This window comes from Hyaena hyaena, unplaced genomic scaffold (assembly GCF_003009895.1).
Source record: "Hyaena hyaena isolate Hyena2069 unplaced genomic scaffold, ASM300989v1 scaffold_806, whole genome shotgun sequence".
Taxonomy (NCBI): domain Eukaryota; kingdom Metazoa; phylum Chordata; class Mammalia; order Carnivora; family Hyaenidae; genus Hyaena; species Hyaena hyaena.
Window position 1 is genome coordinate 345,756 of NW_024081440.1, and position 21,939 is coordinate 367,694.

A 21,939-nucleotide genomic window follows, 5' to 3' on the forward strand; every position below is an offset into this window, starting at 1 on the left:
TTAATTAAAATAGCAGAGCAAGGCTTGATTATATAAACTCTCCACCAAATTTGCCTTCTATGATGCTGGGATATTATAGTTATAAATACATTAAAAATCAGTTTTGACAATTGGATTTCAAAGTATAAAGGCTTTATCCCTCTCCTGTGAATAAACTTATCTTTTAACATAAGTAGTCTTTGGAAGAATCTATTTAGGTTCTATAATATCTTTTTTGGGGTATTATTTAGGTATGGTACATTTCTTGAATGTCTTTGAAGCTTACAATATATGAATCATAACAACATAAACATTCTCACTATCTAGTTCTTTGTCCCCATCTTTGTTTCCTAGCCTCTCTTCTCTTCTCTTCTCTTTCTCACATTCTCACAGATACACCCCAAACCACAATAATATCAGAACTAAAGGTAAAAACAGTAGCAGCATTCAGAACTAGGGACTGGTCCTAAAATATTCTCACTAGCTGCCCTAGTTTGGAGAAGGCAGTCTTCAAGTAGGGCTTCTTGGTGGTGAGAATTCGATGTTGCCGTGTTCATTCTCTCGTCACCCACCTTACACCCTCCCTTCCCCGGGGAGATAGACTGAGAAATCAGTTCCATGTTCTCTTTGACTGCCACAACTAGAGGTCCAGTGTCCTTGACACTTTATAATTACATGTTTTTGATTAATGAAAAAAGTTTCAGATTTAACAAATATGTTCTTTGAGGAATATGATTAATTCAGTTCACTCTTCCCGAGGTCCAGTAAAATAAAGACTGTATCCTTTACATAGATTTGTATTTGGGAGGAAGGATAGATAAAAGTGTAGATCTTTCAGCAGAGACATTTTGGGTAAGAGATTAGAACTTTAAAAAAATTAAATAAAAAGGAAGACTGCTAAGTTTTTATCAGTCTGGAAAATTTCAAAATCCCTCTGTATCTTACAATAGAAGGCATTGTTTAGAGTGGCATATTAAATATGACCTGCTTTTTATAGTCACTGAATTCTTGCTAGATATCTTTTCCAACTTGCTCGCTCTCCTACTTGTCATGTTTGAATTCTTTTGCTAGTGTTCAGCATGCTTTTGGAATTTTTCAGTGTGAATAGGATTGCTAAATATTTCCATTAGCATTTACTCTGTTTATATAAGAAGATACTATGGGAAATATTTATCAATCACCTTTATTTAGAACATATGTATATCCTGATACATTTGCCAAAATGTATGTGACTTCGACTGTCATTGGAATTTTTCCTCTGTAAATTTGTTTTTGTAGATCCTTATGAAATTTGAAGCTTGACTTTATCACCTCCCCATTTAATATATTAGTATGTCATCATTGGCAAAGAATTTTATCTGTATGGAATTGAGAAAATTAAAAGCCCAACTAAGTATAAAACTTTCATATTATATTGAGCCAAATTCTGAGTCTCGGAATTCATTGGTGGTGCTAGAAAATACATAGGCCATTGAATTATACCTTGTTCAAATTATGGGTCCACCATTTAGTATCTGAGTGACTTCTGTCAGCCTTGGTTTTTTCATCTGTAAAAACAGATTAATAATACTAATTTTGAAGAATTACAGAGCAGGTTAAAATGACTTTTCATGAATGAAAGCGTTGAGCATACAATATGTGCTCAGTAATTGTCAGGTTGGGAAGAGGAAAACGCATATCACTTAGCACATTTAGTGAGTGTTAAATATATGTTCCTTTTCTTTCCTCTTAGTAGTCTGCTTATAATATTTTATTTTTTTCTGAAACTTTTTTCAATTGCAGATAAGTTTGGCCCTGAAAATGAAATGTTTTGTAGTTCTTTCTATCTTTTATATCAGCAATTAAGATTTTATTTCTAAGATTGCCTTAGTTGTCTGCAATACAGACAACACTTATAATCTGGAATACATATGTTTTTGTAATGCTTTACCATCACTCTTGCACAAATGCATACTGCTTCTGGCTTTGAGCATTTATTTACCAAGACAACTGGAAATGGTATTAGATAAATAAATGCTTACATTTATAATCTATTTTACTTTCCAGGCATCAAAAATTAAAATAATAACTATCTCATTAGTAGAGAAAAGTGGGAAGAAATATGAACCCCTGAAGCTTATAACAGTTTCAGAACTCAGTCAAAATCTGAGTGTCTTTTTAAATATTATTTGCTGTATTATCAGGTTCAGCAGGATTTGGATATTGTTTCAATTAAAAATTAGACTTATTACATTATCAATATTTGTAATTTTAAAACAGAACTTGGATTTTCCTAGAAGGAAATAATGTAAAAATTCTCTAATTACTAGTAAAATATCTATTACAGATTGTAATACAGAAACAACTAAAAGGGTAAATCCAAGTCACATGCATCAAACTGTTGATGATAGTATGTTTATATTTATGTCGCTTTAGGGAAGGTTCAGATATTTAATTTGCACTTGTTTAATAACTCCTACAAGCAGGCAAAGCATGGTTTCTAGAAACATTTAGTTTAACCTGGTTAACTTTTTAAAAATTTTTCCATATAGATTATTTATCATAAAGTGATAGTAGCAGGTACAAGAGACTGGCCAGTTACTTTTTATGCATTCCAGAAAGAACAAAACTTAAGAAATTATGTGGCTATATCATTTAATAGAATAAGAATTAAAGTAGATTCTGGGAAGGCTGTTAGATACTAACATAGAAAACTAAATGAAAATACAGTGGACAGATTATTTCCTGAACAGCTGCCACCAAAAAACAAACAAACAAACAAACAATGGAATTCTTTAGAATTTACAAGGTTTGGTTTCTCTTCTGGGTGTGCAGGTTTATACTATCTGTGGCACTGAGTCTGAATATGATTGCAGGGATGGCTCTACTGGATGGGCCCTGACGCTCAGACAGTTATAGATTTAGAATGCCAAATCGTCCTGGGAATCCCAGATGAGTCTAAGTCTAGAGAGTGACCTGCACTTGCCTATGGTTTAGAAGTGATGAGAGGTGCAAATGTTCTAGCTTTTCAGGAGTGATGAGATGTAGGTTAGGCTATTACATTGTCCCCTACCATTGCTGAAAACAAATAATATTGTAGATAGTCACTTAGGACTGCAATCTAGGGGATGCCTAGAATGCAGACATGGCAATAGAGTCCATCTCCCTCTCTGCCCACTTTGTGGTACACCTTAGCTCACGTTTCCCTTATAGATGGTATGAGCACTGCTATGAAGGGAATGCTCAGGGAGGTTAGGTAATCACAGGTTAAATAACAGTGCCTGCACAAGTTTCTTACTGAGATGATCTTTGAGCCCTAGGGACTTAACTATCATGTCTTTCTCTTAGCGCCCTGTGTGTAGGGCTGTGTCCCTTGTGTAATTTCAGCAGTGACAATCTAAGATAACTCAAGAAGCCTGTAAAAGAGTTATATCCCTTCCTTGCTTATTTTTTTAATTTAATTTTTTATTTAAGAGAAAGAGAGCATGTGTGAGTGAGGGAGAGGGGCAGAGGGAGAGGGAACTATTGAGAGAGACAGACAGAGAATTCGAGCAGGCTCCATGCTCAGCACAGGGCATGATCCCATGACCTGAGCCGAAAGCAAGAGTTAGATGCTCAACCAACTGAGCCACCCAGGATCCGATTTCACTGCTTATTTTTTATATTACCTGTAATCGCCTCTCCCTTTTATTGCTGTTTGGTGTAATTAAAATGTAGGTTTGTGTGCCTAGAAACTTTCCTGTGTGAAACCAAACCTGTACAAATTTGTAAACACTGCATTGGGAAAGGCATAGCTTTTCTTCTATATTTAATGTGCTAATGTTGCCTTGACTGCTAAAAGATTTTGTTTCATTAATTTTTAACCAATCCTTTTTGCATATAATAACTACAGTTATGACCATGTAAGTTCCTCTGTTACTTTCTGGACGGAGAAACCCGTAACTCAGTCTGATGTTCACAGACATCAAGTTAGGACTCTAGATAGAGAAATTTAGAGCAAATGGAAGCCTTCTAGACAAAGGGCAAAAAGAGACTTTGGCAATAGGAGGTTCCCCCTCCTCCAAATCCCAAGAAATTGTAGTATCACAGAAAACCACAGCAAAATATGTATTGCTAGTTTACACCTGCTGGGATGGTTTAAAATATATTTGTTGATGCCTTTTGTCCTGAATCATCAGTATGAACTTGTGTCTACTCTAGGAGAGAGCAAGGAAGAGAGGACATTTCGGAACTGGATGAATTCCTTGGGGGTCAACCCATATATTAATCATTTGTACAGGTAAATATTTTATTGTGTTTTAGCTCAATGGCCAGAGTCCAACTTTTCTAGTTTCAAACCACAGGTATGTTTACATTAGAACATTTTCTAAAAATCATGAGAGTTTTAACCAACATTTAGAATTTCAGAATGCTAGAGATTGGCAATACAATGGATATTTAAAGAAAAGTGTTAATTTAAAAAGACCAGAATATGATAATATTAGTTATAATTTTGATGATATAAACAACCAATTTGGTAAAGATAATCCATCTTACTCTTGCATAATTCTTGATCAGAAAAATAACAAATTGTTTCAGGGCACCTAGGTGTCTCTGTTGGTTAAGCATCCCACTCTTGATTCAGCTCAGGACGTGATCTCACGGTTCTGAGTTCGAGCCCCATATAGAGCTGCATGCTGACATTGTGGGGCCTGCTTGGGATTCCCTCTCTCTTCTCCTCCTGGCTTATACTCTCTCTCTCTCTCAAAATAAATAAATAGACTTAAAAAAAATAATAAGTTATTTCAACTGTAACAGAATAGTGATGTTTTATAAAGTGTTCTTATTAGTATATCAATATTTTTAATTATAAATCACATTTTAGATTTTTGCCAAAATCTACCTCAGTTATTCTGTAATTTGTTGTGTATATTTTTATCTAATTTGTAGAAATAACTTGCTTTTTGTGAGTAATTATAATTTATCTTGTTTTTTCTTGCTTAAAAATGACAACACATTATCAGCATTGGTGATAATTAAATATCAGAAATATAAGAAAATATTTCACTGAATAATTTCTTACACTCTTTGATGGTGCTAACAATGTGTCTTTCTAGGTTTGGATAAGAGGAAACCTTTCTGCTTTCTTTATTATAGGATCTACCAGCCTGCCTTTAAAAATGCAAAAGAGGGTTGCCTGGGTGGCTCAGTTGGTTGAGCATCTGATTCTTGATTTTGGCTCAGGTCATGATCTCACGGTTTGTGGGATAGAGCTCCACATCGGGCTCCCTGCTGACAGCATGGAACCTGCTCGGGATTCTGTCTCCCTTTCTCTCTGCTGTTCCCCTACTTGTTCGTTCCCTCTCTCTCTCTCTCTCTCTCTCTCAATAAATAAATAAATAAATAAATAAATAAATAAACAAACAAACTTTAAAAAGTTGGTTCAGGAAAGCATCTTGAATTATCTGGAAATCATTTCAAACTGTCTGGGCTTCAGTTTCCCTCTTCACAAAACATGAATAATACTAAATATAAATATGAATTCATTGAAAGAAAAAAAGAAAAACTCATGAAACAGAGGAGATTCCAGAACCAATATAAATGCTTGAGTAATTTATTTTTACAAAGCTTTTTTAAAATGTTTATTTATTTTGAGAGAGAGTGTGAGCAGGGGAGGAGCAGAGAGAGAAGAGAGAATCTCAAACAGGCTATGCACTGTCAATGCAGAGACAAATGTATGGCTCGAACCCATGAACTGTGAGATCATGACCTGAACCAAAATCAAGAGCTGGTGCTTAACTAACTGAGCCAACCAAGTTCTCCTTTAGTAATTTTTTTTTATACAAAACTCTCCATGTGCTTTTATAGACAATTCAGTCAGCTGTCAATTGCCTCCATAATAGATTTATCCTTCCATCACTCAGCTTAGGGCCCAGTCCCCTTCACTGCCATAGGGTGTTGGCAGAGTTGCAAAGTAAACTTTCTTATGAATCTTAGCAACTCAGTGAACAAGTTGTTGAGGGAGAAAAGCCATGCAATACATCATGGAGCTAGCAATTTAAAAAATCAATTGCTGTTGTTTTATGTCCTTAGCATGCAGAATTTAAAACAGACTCAACGGATATACTTTGAGCACTTCAGAAGAATGTGTTTTTCTGAATCCAAAGTACTGCTATTCTTACTTTAAGAACGCCTACTTGCTCATAAATTCTTTCCTCTTAACCTTCATTATTTAACATGAACAACTGCGTACTTTGTAGTTATTGTGATTTTCATGTAATGTTTTTAAAGTTTTAAAAATCATAATATGTAAGTAATACATGAACTTAATCTCACTGTACAAGCTTCAGGAAGTATGTAAGTACATAGAATAAAATTAAACATGATGATACTTTCCTTACATCTCCTATATTCCTTTTTTCCTGCCCAGAGGTAACTGCTGATAACAGTCCATAGCACATATAGATATTTAAATACTCTAGACTTTGAAAATAAATTTTATACATTGTAAACGGCATGCAGTTGCTTTTTTAAATGTAATATGTCTTATAAAACTTTTCATGTCAGTACATAGAGATTTACCTTATTACTCATGGCCCAGCAGTCAATAGTATGGATAGTTTATTCAACAGCCCTCTATTGCCAGGCATTTAAGTTGCTTCCAAATGTATGAATACCATGGCAGTAAATGTCTTTGTACATATTTCTTTGTAAACATTTATGAAAAAATTTTGGACAGATTCCTAGATTAGAAGTTCTAGGTGATATGATACATCCTGTCATTTTTTAAAGCATTAAATGACCCTGTTGTATTTTTAAAGACCTAAGCCTATCTCCATTGTGGATAATAAAATTCTTCTTTCTTCATTGTCTTTTCCTCTTGTTTTAGTGACCTTGCAGATGCTTTAGTGATCTTTCAGCTCTATGAAATGATCCGTGTCCCAGTCGACTGGAGCCATGTCAACAAACCTCCTTATCCTGCTCTTGGAGGGAACATGAAGAAGGTGAATGAGATAATCACCAAGGATATGTTATTATTGTTCTAATATAAAACAGAGGATTTGGACTCATAAAGCTTAGTAATGTGTGGTCTGTCTCCATGATTCTGATTCAGCCCAAAAAGTGTTAAGCTTGCTAGCCCTTTTATAAGTGTGCTTTAATAAATGTTTGGAAAGATGAAGGCAGTTCTCCCAGCCAAACACTTTATATAACTGTTTTTATCTTTAACAAGTAGTACTTAATGTTCTTTGAGGTACATCATAAGTGCATTCCTGTTTTATAATAATCAGAACTTGCCAAATCTTTGTTATTTTGTTAATATCTTTCAACAGATATTTAGTGATTACCTACTACCTGTACAGTGCAGGATAGGATACAGAATTGTACACAGCATGGAATTGATCCTCAAGAAGCCTAAAAAAATTAGATAAGATATGTGTGTAAACAACTGAATATAGTGCAGTGTGCAGAGAAGTAAATATGAGTTTGAAGGAAGAAAAGGCCACAGTTACCATGAAAAGCTTCATGCAGGAGGTAGTATCTGAGATAAGAGTGAGAAATGGATAGAATTTTGTTAGAAGGAGACTGGAGAGGGTCCTGAGGATCAGGAAAAGGGATAGTGATGGGCAAATATAAAATGCGTTTCTGGGAATTGGGGAGCATAGGTTGGCTATAGCAGAGGATTCTGATAGGTAAGAAGTATGAACACTGCATGGGGTGCCTGGGTGGCTCAGTTGGTTAAGCATCCAACTTTGCCTCAGTTCATGATCTCACGGTTCGTGGGTTGGAGCCCCGTGTCCAGCTCTGTGGCGACAGCTAGCTCAGAGTCTGGAGCCTATTTCGGATTCTGTGTCTCCCTTTCTCTCTGACCCTCCCCTGTTCATGCTCTCTCTCTCTCTCTCTCTCTCAGAAATAAGTAAAACACAAAAAAAAAGTTAAAAAAAGAAGTATGAACATTACAAATTTTGATGGGAGACAGATCTTGAGAACTTTGAATGTCAGATTTTAAAGCTTGTGTTTTTTCCAATGGAAACAATGAGAAGCAATTAAACAGTTTTGGGCAGGACAGTGACTTGATTACAGTCAGTGGGAGACTATCTGGCAGATGAATGATAAAGAGAAGTGGTTGTCTTCCAGTATTCTTTCTTAAATAGGGGATCTGAGGTGTCCTTGGTGTTCCTGTTTGTCCTGTTGAATTGCTGCTTTAGTACTGAACTTTAGTTTTGTTTTTGCTTTCCTTTTTACCATCTGTATCAGGATTATTTGCTTTCTAAAGTAAAAGTATGAAGGACTTTTACATTTTTGTATTTTAACTTTATCCTTTAAAGTATGAATAGTTTAAATACATAATATAAATTAGTGAACTCAAATTGCTATAATTATCAGTATGGCTATTTTGAAACTGATTGGCATCCTTATGATTTAAAAACTATTTCTAGTTGAATAAATGGAAATATAACCATACTCCTGGATAGAAACATTAAATCTTATGAAGATATTACTTCAAATTAATTTATAGGTGGAAAATAATTCCAGTTAGAATTCCATTAAGTCTCCTTTTGTGTATATATGGGCTTATATATGTGTGTTGTGGGATGGGATTTATAGTTATTCTAAAATTCCAGTGGATGAAGAAACAGGCCCAAATCACCAAGAACATTTTCTAAGAATATTGAGGCAGGAGCTGTTAGAAAAAGTATATAACTTTATTATAAAGCTAAAATAATTGAAATAATTTAATACATATATAAGAATGGAATGGAATAGTCTAGAAACCTAAAATATAAGAACTTAATATATGACAAGATTCTTGCTAAATTTGATAATAGGAAAAGGAAAGATCATCCAAAAACTGATGCCAGAACTAGTTACCTATTTTGTTAGAGGAAAAAGTGGTCTTCACCATATATAACCAACCAGAATGAATTCCAAATGGAGGAAGGTAAATAATTAAAGGATTAAATGTAATAAAAAACTAGAAATGATTACCCTTGGGATAATAAAAAACAACAAAAAAATGATATAGTAGGTTACATATAAATTTAAAACATCTGTGTGCAAAAATAAACATCATAATTAAAAACAATAAACTTGGTAAATTATTTGCAACAACTATGATAAGTGGTTAATATTCTTAACATGTAAGTAGTCCATACAAATTAATTACTAAAACTCAATTTCTGTTACTAAAATTGTAATACCAAAATGTGAAAGTGAACATTATGGATGAAAAGTTCACAGAAACAGAACGATGGATAATACACATATGAAAAACTTAGCACCTGCATTAAAGAAATGCAATTTCAGGGGCACCTGGGTGGCTCGATTGGTTAAGCATCTGATTTCGGCTCAGGTCATGATCTTGTGGTTCGTGGGTTTGAGCCCCGAGCTGGGATCTGTGCTGATAGTTTAGAGCCTGGAACCTGCTTTGGATTCTGTGTCTCCCTCTCTCTCTGTCTCATGCTCCGTCTCTTTCAAAAATAAACATTAAAAAAATACAATTTCAAATAAACAACTGGATTACACTGCATCCAATGTTAGAGCAAGTGTTACACTTATGTAACTTTTGTAGAATCAGTTTGGTAATACTGATCACTAATCTCCAAAAAAGTCCTTTGACTTAATGGTTTCACTTCTTATCTTTTCTGATGAAATAATCAGTCAGACTAGAAGTTGTATACCAAATTGCTTATCATAGCAATGTTTATAAAGCAAAAAATAAGCAAAAAAACCCTTAGTTGTTCAATAAAGGGTTAATAAATTATGATATACTCACATGATGAAGTAAAATATATCATTAAAAAGCAGTATTATTAGTGTTTTAATAATAGTGACATGGAAAAGAGCAGGATTCAAAATTGCATATACACATAGGAATCACATTTGTTTAAAATACACACACACACACACACACACACACACACACCCACACCCCCCCCCCCACCCACCCCCCTTCAGGAAAGGACTTCTAGGGTGCCTGGGTAGCTCAGTCGGTTGAGCATCGGACTTCAGCTCAGATCATGGTCTCGCAGTTCGTGGGTTTAAGCCCCGCATCAGGCTCTGTGCTGATAGCTCTGAGCCTGGAGCCTGCTTCAGATTCTGTGTCTCCCTCTCTCAATGCCCTTCCCCTGCTTGCACTCTGTCTCTCTCTGTCTCTCCAAAATAAATAAATATTAAATTTTTTTTTAAAAAGGACTTCTCTTCTTCCTTCAAATCTCTAAAATGAGTATGTTTTTATAAACTTTATAATTAAATTATTTTTAAGGGAATATATCATAATATTGAAGTAGTTAAATGGGTGGCATAATTATAAGAGATTTATATTTTTCAGTATTTCTAGGGATTGGACCACCTACGTTTAACATGTTATTTAATTGCCTATAATTCTTTTGGGAGTAGAATTCAGAAAATTTTGTTAACTAATTTATGTAAAGTTTCAAAATCAAAATGTCAGATGCAAATTTTTTTAGATTGAAGTCTAGTTGACACAAATTGTTACAGTAGCTTTAGGCGTACAACATAACAATTTGACAAGTCTGTGCTCACCACAAGTATAACTGCCATCTATCACCGTATAATGCTATTACAGTCCCATTGATTATATTCCCTCTACTGTATCTTTCATACTGGTGACCTATTCATTCCATAACTGGAAACCTGTATTTCCCACTCTCTTTCACCCATTTTATCCATCCCCGTCTTCCCCTGTACAACCACCAGTTCTTTGTATTTATTTTGCTTTTGCATTTATTTTGTTTGTTTTTTGTTTGCTCACTTGTTTTTTTAGATTCTACATATGTGAAACCATATGGTATTTGTCTTCTCTGGCTGGCTGACTTATTTCATTTAGCATAATACCCTCTAAGTCTATCCATATTGTTGCAAAAGGCAAGATCCCATTCTTTTTTTATGGCTGAGTAATATTCCATTGCATATATATGTACTACATCTTCTTTGTACCATCTACTGATGGGCACTTCCATATTTTGGCTTTTATAAACATTTATAAACAATACCTGTAATAAACATAAGAATGCCTAGATCTTTTTGAATTAGTGTTTTCATTGTCTTTGTGTAAATACCAGAAATGGAATTATTGAAGTGTATAGTGTTTCTATTTTTAATATTTTGAAGAACCTCCATTTTCCACAGTGGCTACACCAATTTACATTCCCACCAACAGTGCACAAGTGTTCCCTTTTTTCCACATCCTCACCAACACTTGTTATTTCTTGTCTTTTTCTACTTTTTTTTTTTGAATAGTTTAGGAAAAATAGGTATTGACTCTTCTTTAAATGTTTGCTAGAATTCACCTGTGAATCCATGTGATCCTCCACTTTTGTGGGGGATTTTTGATTACTTATTTAATTTTATTGCTGCTAACTGATTTCTTTAGATTTCTTCCTGATTCACTTTATAGAAGATTGTATATTTCTAGGAATTTATCCATTTTTCTTGGTTGTTCAATTTGCTGGCATATGATTTATGTAGTAGTCTCTTATAATCCTTTGTCTTTCTGTGGTGTCAGTTATTCTCTTTCATTTCTGATTTTACTTTGAGTCCTCTTTCTCTTGATGAGTCTGGATAAAGGTTTATCAATTGTGTTTACCTTTCCAAAGACCAACTCTTGGTTTCTTTGATCTTTTCTATTTTTATTTTTATACTCTTATTTCATTTATTTTTGCTCTGCTCTTCATTATTTTCCTTCCTTCTATTAACAAGAGGCTTTGTTTTTTTTTTATGGTTTCTTTAGGAGTAAGCAGATACAAAATATAAGAGAAAAACAAAACTACTCATTTTATCTGGAATTTTAACTATGAGGTGTCACAAGTAATTATGTAAAATTCTTCCTTTCAGCATATACTAGTTTATAAGATGAAACATAATATCTGTAATAAATTAAAAATATTTTAAAATGAAGAAGCTAGAACAAACTGTCCTAAAATTTGTATGGAACCACAAAAGACCCCAAATAGCCAAAGTAATATTGAAGGAGAAAACCAAAATGGGAGGCATCACCATCCCAGACTTTAGCCTCTACTACAAAGCTGTCATCAAGACAGTATGGTATTGGCATAAAAACAGACACATAGACGAATGGAATATAATAGGGAACTCAGAATTGGACCCACAAACATATGACCAACTAATCTTTGACAAAGTGGTAAAGAGTATCCAATGGAAAAAAAAAAACCAGACTCTTTAATAGATGGTGCTGGGAGAACTGGACAGCAACATGCATGAAACTAGACCACTTTCTTACACCATACACAAAAATAAACTCAAAATGGATGAAAGACCTGAATGTGAGACAGGAAACCATCAAAACCCTAGAGGAGAAAGCAGGAAACAACCTTCTTGACCTCAACCACAGCAATTTCTTACTCAACACATCCCCAAAGGCAAGGGAATCAAGAGCAAAAATGAACTATTGGGACCTCATCAAGATAAAAAGCTCCTACACGGCAAGGGAAACAATCAGTAAAACTAACATGCAACTGACGGAATGGGAAAAGATAGTTGCAAATGACATATCAGATAAAGGGCTAGTATCCAAAATCTGTAAGGAACGCACCAAACTCCACACCAGAAAAACAAATAATCCAGTGAAGAAATGGGCAGAAGACATGAACAGAAACTTCTCCAAAGAGGACATCCAGATGGCCAACAGACACATGAAACGATGCTCAGCATCCCTCCTCATCAGGGAAAAACAAATCAAAACAACACTGAGATACCACCTCACGCCAGTCAGAGGGGCTAAAATGCACAAATCAGGAGACTCTAAATGCTGGCAAGGAAGTGGAGAAACAGGCACCCTCCTACACTGTTGGTGAGAATGTAAACTGGTGCAGTCCCTCTGGAAAACAGTGTGGAGGTTCCTCAAAAAAATTAACACTAGAACTCCTCTATGACCCAGCAATAGCACTGCTAGGAATTTACCAAAGGGATACAGGAGCACTGATGCGTAGGGGCACATGTCCCCCAATGTTCACTGCAGCACTGTCAACAATAGCCAAATCATGGAAAGAGCCTAAGTGTCCATCAACGGACGAATGGATCAAGAAGATGTAGTTTATCTATACCATGGAATACTACATGGCAATGAAAAAGAATGAAATCTGACCATGTGTAGCAACGTGGATGGAACTTGAGGGTGTTATGCTTAAGGAAATAAGTCAGGCAGAGAAGGACAGATACCATATGGTTTCACGTATAGGTGGATTAGGAGAAACTTAACGGAGGACCATGGGGAAGAAGAAGGGGAAAAATAGTTGGGAAGAGGGACGGAGGCAAACCATGAGAGACTCTTGAATGCTGAGAACAACCTGAGGGCTGCTGGGGGTGGGGGAGAGGGGAATGGGGGTGATGGGCATGGAGGAGGGCACTTGTGGGGATGAGCACTGGGTGTTATATGAAAACCAGCTTGATAGTAAACCATGAAGGGAAAAAAATTTAAAAACAGGATTCTAGTCTTTCAAAAATAAAAAATGAAGGAGTATCTGCATAACAAAGTATCATAGAGGCTCATTTTATAGACTTTGTGCATTCATCAGCAGACATAACTTTACTTCATTTCTAAAGTCCATAAAGTTACACCACTTAAATACTCTCTTTTTTTTCATTATTTCTTCAGTATTTCTTTTCACTTGGAACTTTGCATCCTATTATGTAATTTTTCTCATTTTCCTAATGATCTAAGATTCGTGTTTCTAAAGCATTTGAAGTGCTTGGTAATCATTTCTCCCATCAACTCCATGAAACTGCACTCTCCAATTTTTTCTTTATGTTTATTCTTTCCTCTCACAGGTTCTTCATGTTTTAGCCCGACACCCCTGGAATTTCCAAGGCTCAGTTCTTGGTCCAGTGCTCTTAACTTTCTATATTTACATCCTCAGAGAGCAGATCCATTTTTAGAGGCTTAAGTAGTACCACAAACATAAGAAAAGTGAATTTCTTATACTTTCTCTAGTTTGGTGCCTCTCCAGAGATTAGAGGTTTTGCCAATTTGGAATCAACTGTTTCCAAAAAATAGAACACATCTTTTCCTTTATGGTAGCATCCATTTTCAGCTACCCTCTCATTGTGGTCAAATCAACATCTTAGGCCTCTAGTAACCCTGAGCACCCTTCTCCCCATTACTCCCTTTAAGAATTTTGGTCAAACAGGGGCGCCTGGGTGGCTTAGTCGGTTAGGCGTCCGACTTTCGCTTGGGTCATGATCTCGCGGTTCGTGGGTTCGAGCCCCGCGTCGGGCTCTGTGCTGACTGCCAGCTCAGAGCCTGGAGCCTGTTTCAGTCTGTGACTCCCTCTCTCTCTGACCCTCCCCTGCTCACGCTGTCTCTCTCTCTCCTAGAAATAAATAAAAAAAAAAAAAAAAGAATTTTGGTCAAACAAACTATAAAACATGTGGCCCTTAATTGAAATGCATTTTACATGCAAGTGATTATTATTACAATTTGCTAGAAAATTCTCCTGATGAAACAGGTGTCAGTTGAAAATATGTTGGTTTTTCTCTCTCCTGTTCACACTGTTATGTAATTAGGAACCTATTCAGTTTCTTTTTAATTCTGTGCATTTCTATAGCACACATTTCTTATTTGGTAGACTAAATCTATAGTATAATATGACCACTAGGAAAAACAAAGAATTTAAAAATATTGTCTCCTTGTTTTTTTAAAAAATGCATACATATCAAAGGTTTTATGTAACTTATTAAGAGAACCAAGTCGATGCTACAGCAGGATCAGAAGATCTTCATGTATTTTTATTTGTAACACGCTGATCTTTGGGAAAATGGATTTTCTTTTTTAGAGAACAATACTCATTTATTTGTATAAATTCTATTATTATGTGGTTTCTTACCTTTCCTAGAAATACTTTCTTAGGAAAAAAAATGCACTTGTGTATCTCAGGTTGAACTGTTTTGTAATGAGGTCTTAACTAACTTAAGAAAGAAAATCAGATGAAACTAGTTATACAGTTTTTCTTAACTAAATGTTTACTTTATTCCAAAAAGTATTTAGTAAGCACTGTTTACTACTGGTGGTATTACAAGATTATGAGAGCTTACAGTTTCATTGGAGAGATTCTAATACCTAAGAATTTACACATACACACACACACACACACACACACACACACACACACACATCCTGTGATAAGAACACTGGAGATAATACACATCTATAGAGGCCAGAGTAGACAAAATAATTTACTAGAGAAAGGACTTAACTAGAGTTATATCACTGGGAAGAGGTAGTTAGGTAGGTAAATAATTTACTTGGTGTTCATTCGTCAGATTCTTACTATAGGCAGGGAACTGTGATGGGTTCTGGCCTGGGAATGGAGATGAGTATAAAATAGATTTGTACATGTTTTTGCCCTTTAAAATGAGCCTATCCTGTGGTTGACGAAAGTATAAAATTGCTAAGTAGAAGTAGATGATGATGTATAAACATTTTTAAAATAAGCATTATTAGAAGTTCAAAAAGGGATAAATTGTTATCAACTGGTACAGTTAAAGTTAAGCTTTTGTTGAAAAAGTGGGCTAAAAGCTAAATTTTGGAAGAGGAGTCATATCTGGATGAAGAATATGGAAGATGAAGTTTTATATTTTTAATGAAACAGTATCTTTATTCCTTAGTTTTAAATTTAGACAAAACAGTATTTCTTAACTCTATTAATGGAATATAGGAAACTTAGGTGTTTAGTCAGAGATTTGCCCCTAATAAGCTATGCAATCCTGGACAGTCAAGACTTTTAGGATAAGATCTTAAAACTTCCCAGCCACTTGTTTCTCTGTCGAGGTTAACCTCTCAGCACTGATATCTTCAGCTATCAAATGGAAATAGTTGTAAACTGGGAATGATAATTATTTCCTTAATTTCAGTGTTATTATGAAATGATATTCTGTCATATAAACTAAAGGTATCCTTATAATTATTTTTCAGATGACTGAACAAGGCTAGCATATACAAATTTAAAACCCATTGTATACTAAAACTTTTACTATTATTTGTAGATTGAAAACTGTAACTATGCAGTGGAGCTTGGGAAGAATAAAGCTAAATTCTCCTTGGTTGGCATTGCTGGTCAGGACCTGAATGAAGGGAATTCAACACTTACTCTGGCATTGGTATGGCAGCTGATGCGAAGGTAAACGCTGATATGTTTACAGCAACACTGTTTCCTTCAACAAATCATATGAACTAGAATTTTAGCTATTTTGGAGGAATAACAAACAGGGGCGCCTGGGTGGCTTAGTCAGTTAAGCAGCTGATACCTGATTTCAGCTCAGGTCATGATCTCCTGGTTCATGAGATTGAGCCCTGCACTGGGCTCCATGCTAACAGCTTGGAGCCTGCTTGGGGATTCTCTGTCTACCTCTCTCTCTACCCCTCTCCCCTTACACACGTGTACATGGTCTCTTTCTCTCTCTCTCTCAAAAATAAATAAATAAACATTTTAAAATAGAGTAACAAGAAATATACAATGCAAAATATTTTTAAATGACTTAACTGTTAATAATGTATTTAGTTTAAAAGTGGGTCAAACTAGGGGCGCCTGGGTGGCTCAGTCCATTAAGCATCCAGCTTCAGCTTAGGTCATGATCTCACAGTTTGTGTGTTTGAGCCTGGCATCAGTCTCTGAGCTGACAGTTCAGAGCCTGGAGCCTGCTTTGGTTTCTGTTTCTCCTTCTCTCTTGGACCCTCCTCCACTCACACTCTGTCTCTCTCTCTCTCTCTAAAAAATAAATAAACATTAAATTAAATTTAATTAACTAAAAAATTAAAATTTAAAAATGGGTCAATCTCTAAAACTAACCACTTTTATTAATGCCTCTTAAGAACTGCTTTGTAAGGAGTTGTTTTTATAAAATACCATATAGTAGTATGGTTTCTGTTTCTGATTACCAAGCTTTGTAACGTTAGAATGTGACTAAGTGTAAATACCAGAGTGAAACTAGAAATATTTACTAGAACCAAATTTTTTTTATAATATTTATCTAAATATTGATGTAAATGATATGAGAGCAAATTTCACTTCTTTTCTGTCCTCTTTCATTCTCAAATATACATCTTTTCTGTTACAGGTACACACTGAATGTGTTATCAGATCTTGGAGAGGGTGAAAAAGTAAATGATGAAATTATTATTAAATGGGTCAATCAGACGCTTAAAAGTGCAAAAAAACCCACTTCTATTTCCAGCTTCAAGGTAATCAAAAGCTATTTAAAATTCTGTTTTTGTAAATAATTAAGTTTAGAAAGGAATTTTTATTACAAATTACATTGGTTTAGATTCAGAATTACATTAACATTATATCTCAGAAACACAATTTATGAACTTAGGCATTCTCGTTATTTGGCATGTGTAAAGGAAAAATATAGTTTGAAATCTTGTATTTTTGATTGGTTGTCCTATTGACTATAAATGCAGATTAATATTATCAGACTCTGGTCATCTAATCTTAAAAAACTAGAATAGAATCAAAAAACCCAATTGTCAAAAAGTAAAAAAAAACGTCGTTTATATAGGACCTATAATGTTTTGTGCTCCCTAGCAGCAGTCTCAGAATTGTATTGACATCATTTCCAAGGCATAACAGAGCCAATCAAACTGATTCAAGTGGGAATTGAGAAAACTGGTAGGAAAAAAAATACCTTGTCATCTGGCTTCATAATGGCACTTAACACTCACTTCTGAGCATTTGTGGATGATTCATAAAGCACTCAAAATGTAATCTGTAGATACATACCCACTAATTTTCATGCATTTCCATTGTGTTTTGCTTTTGCATGCAAGATGATGTTAGCTACAAATAAGCATTTCTGCTTGTACACATTCATTCAGTGAGCCTTGTCTTTGTGATTTTATTATGATATATGAAAACTCAGCAAATTTTTCTTAGTAAGAGTGCAAACAGATAAAACCCTAAGCTCTCCTAAGAGTTATCTATCCATCTTTATCTTTTCCTTTGGCTTTGTTCTATAAGCTTAACATTTTAGAGCAGAAAAAATTTCAGAAATTGATAAATTCAATCTTTACTAAATACTGAGCCCCAAAGTGATTTTAACAAAACAGCTGGAATAAGTCAGAGATGTTACCTGAGTCCTAGATCATGTGTGTTTCTCTTTTTGCCATCTTGGAAGAAACTAATGACTTTGAGTTTTTGTTGTTGGTTATTTAAGAAAAAACAACAAGAATTTTCAGCCCATGATTTGTTTTTATATAGTTTAGGTGTAAAACACAACTTAAAAATGTAAAACAGGAAGGGGGACATATGAAATTCTCTGATAGTTATTAAAGTAGTTGTAATGAAATTTTACATATTTGTACATTAGTTGATGAAAAATAAGCATGCACATAATTAAATCAAATACAATAAGAAAATATTTAGCAACATATTTATTAAGCTTTTACTATTAAGTAACATTTATAGGTAAAGAAAAAGATACAGAATGTAAGAAATTAATTTTTCCCTCATAGTGTTTACCATTTATTTGAAGAACAAAATTTTCATAACTGGAATTTTCATAACAAGCTAGAAGAGGGTCCATCTTGAATAAAGGCAAGTCGAAGGCTAAGAGAAATAGTTCGGCTAGAGAAGATGGTTCCTAAGGGTGTAGTGCTAGATATAGTCTGAGTCAGGATTGTGGTAGAATCTGGCCTTAATAAAAGTGTAAGAAAGGACTAAAGTAAGAAGGACTAATGTGAGAAAAGTGATTATTTTAGGAATACTTTTCTGAATGTGTTGGGCAGGATGTATTAGAGGAAGAAGGGCATAAATGCGAGGACAATGCCCAAGAAGCTTAGGCAGAACTCAAGCTGTGAAATGATAAAGGTCTGAATGGAGTCGAGGGTAGGTGCTGGGAATGTTAAGAATAGATAGTTATTTGCTATTGTAAAAGAACAGGTAGGGTTTGGCTTCTTGATTTAGGGAAGGAGAGAGAGGAGTTAAACCTTGGACGTTTTTAGCCTGGGTAATTGAAAAACAGGTAACACTAACAAATGGGCATGTCAGGAAGTGCAGTTATTTTCAGGAAAATGTGATTAGTTCAATTTTAAGCTTGTTGAATTTGAATTAATGTTCAGGAAATGAGCTGGTGAAAGGAACTGTTAAAACTAGGAATACAGACTTGGTGATCAGTTGAATAGAAAAGATAGTTGAAAAATAAGAGTACACAGATCCTTCAAGGGAGAGAGCTCACAGAGAAAAGCAAACTTGAGAGATGTACTTAGATCCAAGGTAACAGAAACATGATGCAAATGTGCTTGGCATTTATTTAGTAGATGCTCAATATTAAAATGTTTAAAGAGTATATAGTTAAGAAATGTGGCAGCAAATGCTAAAATATAGTTGGTATGGGGAGGCTTTTTTTTCCAACTGTAGAAGACATTATATTTGAAGGCTACCATAAATGGTACTAGTAAGAATCTATTAATTATAATCAAGGCTTTGCTATACTGAGAAATTTTAGAAAAGAAATTTACCCTTTTCAGTTGCAAAGTAGTTTTTCCCTCAGCAGGAAGATAAGGAAGTGTACGAGCACTGAGTAATATATGGAATTCTTATATCAGTATATTGCACACTGAAATTAATATAACACTGTGTTAAACTACACTGGAATTAAAACACAATTAAAAGAAGATAAGTAAGTGGTATATCAGTCATAATAATAATTGTAATTACCATTGAGTGCTCTGTGTCACCATGCTAAGCACTTTACCCAGTTTCTTTTAATTCTCTCAATAATTCTATAACCAAAAAGGAGAGCATTAGAAAAGTTAAACAACTTGCCCACAGTCATACAATTATTGAGAATAGCTGGATTTCGTTTCCAGATCTAACTGTAGGTTGAAAGCTCACCTATATGGACTTATATGACCCTGGATTTGACTTCAGCTCAGACACTTACTAGTTATGTGACATACTGCTCATTCGTCTCATAAATATTCAAAGCTTAGCCTGTATCAGGTGCTTTGTTAGTCACTGTGACTACATAATGCCCTCAAAGTGCTCACTGTTCAGTAAAGAAAGCAGATAAGAAAACAGGAATCACTATGTGGGGTATCAGCAATACTACAAAAATCAGGTGAGTTAGGAGCACATGAGAAGGGCATGTGTTTTCTAAAAACCTTAGTAGTTTTACTAACAGCTGGACTACACCTCTTGATGAATAAAATTGAATTTATTTCTGGCTCACCATTCAGTGTCGGTGTGACCTTGGGCAAGTTATTAATTTCTCTATGCCTCAGTTTCCCCATATTTAAATGGAGATATTAATAATACCTATCTTCTGAGTTTGTTGTCAGACTAAATAAGTTAAGAAATATAAAGAGCTTGATAGTACCTGGTACATATTAAGGGTCAGTAAAAGGGGCTTACTACACTACTGGTATGGCAATATATAAAGGGCATCATATGTGGAGAGGTTCCTGTTGAGTTATTTAGAGAACTCTGGCTGCCACATCACTGTGTTTTCACTTCTATTTTCAATAATGACAGAAAGAACAATGGCATGGAATGTTCTAATAGTAATGCATATTAAGAGAAAGGGATGATATAATTCATTATCTTGAAAATCAAACCAAATTCTAGGCTGTCTTTGAGAGTCTAGACATTTTTGCTTACGTAATTTATTTATAATTAACTTAAGAAAAGATGATGAAAATGTACAAACTAAACTAAGGATTTTACTACAAGCCCTGCCCCCTTTGCAAAGTAAAGTGTCTTTTACTGATAATGCACAGATCAGAGGAGTTGAAAGATAGGCCTGTTTTCTTAGAAATAGGAAGATAAAGGATTCAATATAACCCTTGAAATTTAAGTCTTTCATTCAATTCAATAAAGTTTTTTCCAAAGGTAAATCTTCCCAAGGTAAAACACTGTTTCCTACATCTAAGTGAAGAAATGTTTAAAATACCACAAAATGTCATATACTTTCAGCTATGAGTAAAGCCTGAGGATCTTATGTATTACATGGTGACTATAGTTAACACTATACAGCATAATTGAAATTTGCTAGGAGAATAGAACTTATATGTTTTTACCAAAAAATACACACACTCACACACACACACACACGTAGGTGATGGATGTGTTAATACATTAGATGGGAGCAATCCTTTCACAACATATAGGTGTATCAAATATTCAGGATGTACATTTTAAGTTCCTTACAATTTTATTTGTCAATTATACTTCAATGAAGTTGAAAAAGCAAAACAAATGAACAAAATAAATTTTCCCAATCTTAAAAAAAACACAAATATGTAAATAAGTAATCAGAATATAGCATGGTTAAGCCAATTGTCTGTTTTTGAATCATCATAGAAATATATGAAAAGGAAGTACACAGAGATTTAAAATTGTAGAATGACATAAATGTTAAGTTTAATTTTAGAAAGAATAGTGGTGTACATTAGAGTCATCTAGAAATCTTAAGGAAAAAAAGTAGATTCCTAGCCCCCATCCACAGATAACCTGACTCATAAATTTGGGCATGGGGTAAATTTGTGCTTTTAACAAGCAAGTCAGGTGGTTTTCATGTAGGTGGTCTGCAGACTACACATTGAGAAAAAAAATAGGAAAAATTTTCAGAAATAAGGAAGATGCCAAAAAAAAAAACCAGATCCAGATTACCAGCATCCAATAGACTTAAGGATCCTAATTATTATCCGATAGACTTAAGGATTCCTCTACTTCTACTCTACCCCCCTCCACTGAAAAAATCTGTTTCACAAAACAGAACATTCCTGAAGGTAAAGAATATAAATTTTTCTAAAATTAATAAATGTAGTGGCCTATAGGTCATGGCCCAAAAAATTAGCCTTCTTCACATGGCTTCAAATTGTTTTTTCAAAAAATGTATTAATCTGGCTAGGAACTATAGTAGATGCTTTCACTTATATTAATATTCCCACAAATCCTGTGACATTCTTATGGCAGCGATTAGCCTGCTGCCTAGCAAATACCTAGCAAGCAAGGGTGCTGGCTT

At 34.6% G+C, this 21,939-nt stretch overlaps 1 protein-coding gene across 1 annotated transcript in view; it reads left to right on the forward strand.

Annotated features, from left to right (window-relative positions):
* The window catches only part of PLS1 (plastin 1), a 79,849-nt gene that overhangs the window by 55,352 nt on the left and 2,558 nt on the right, over positions 1–21,939 (forward strand). Inside the window, exons 11-14 of the mRNA XM_039219318.1 lie at positions 4,159–4,237; positions 6,827–6,941; positions 15,961–16,094; positions 17,032–17,155. Coding sequence (XP_039075249.1) covers positions 4,159–4,237; positions 6,827–6,941; positions 15,961–16,094; positions 17,032–17,155 — 452 coding nt within the window. The remainder of the gene's footprint in view (positions 1–4,158; positions 4,238–6,826; positions 6,942–15,960; positions 16,095–17,031; positions 17,156–21,939) is intronic.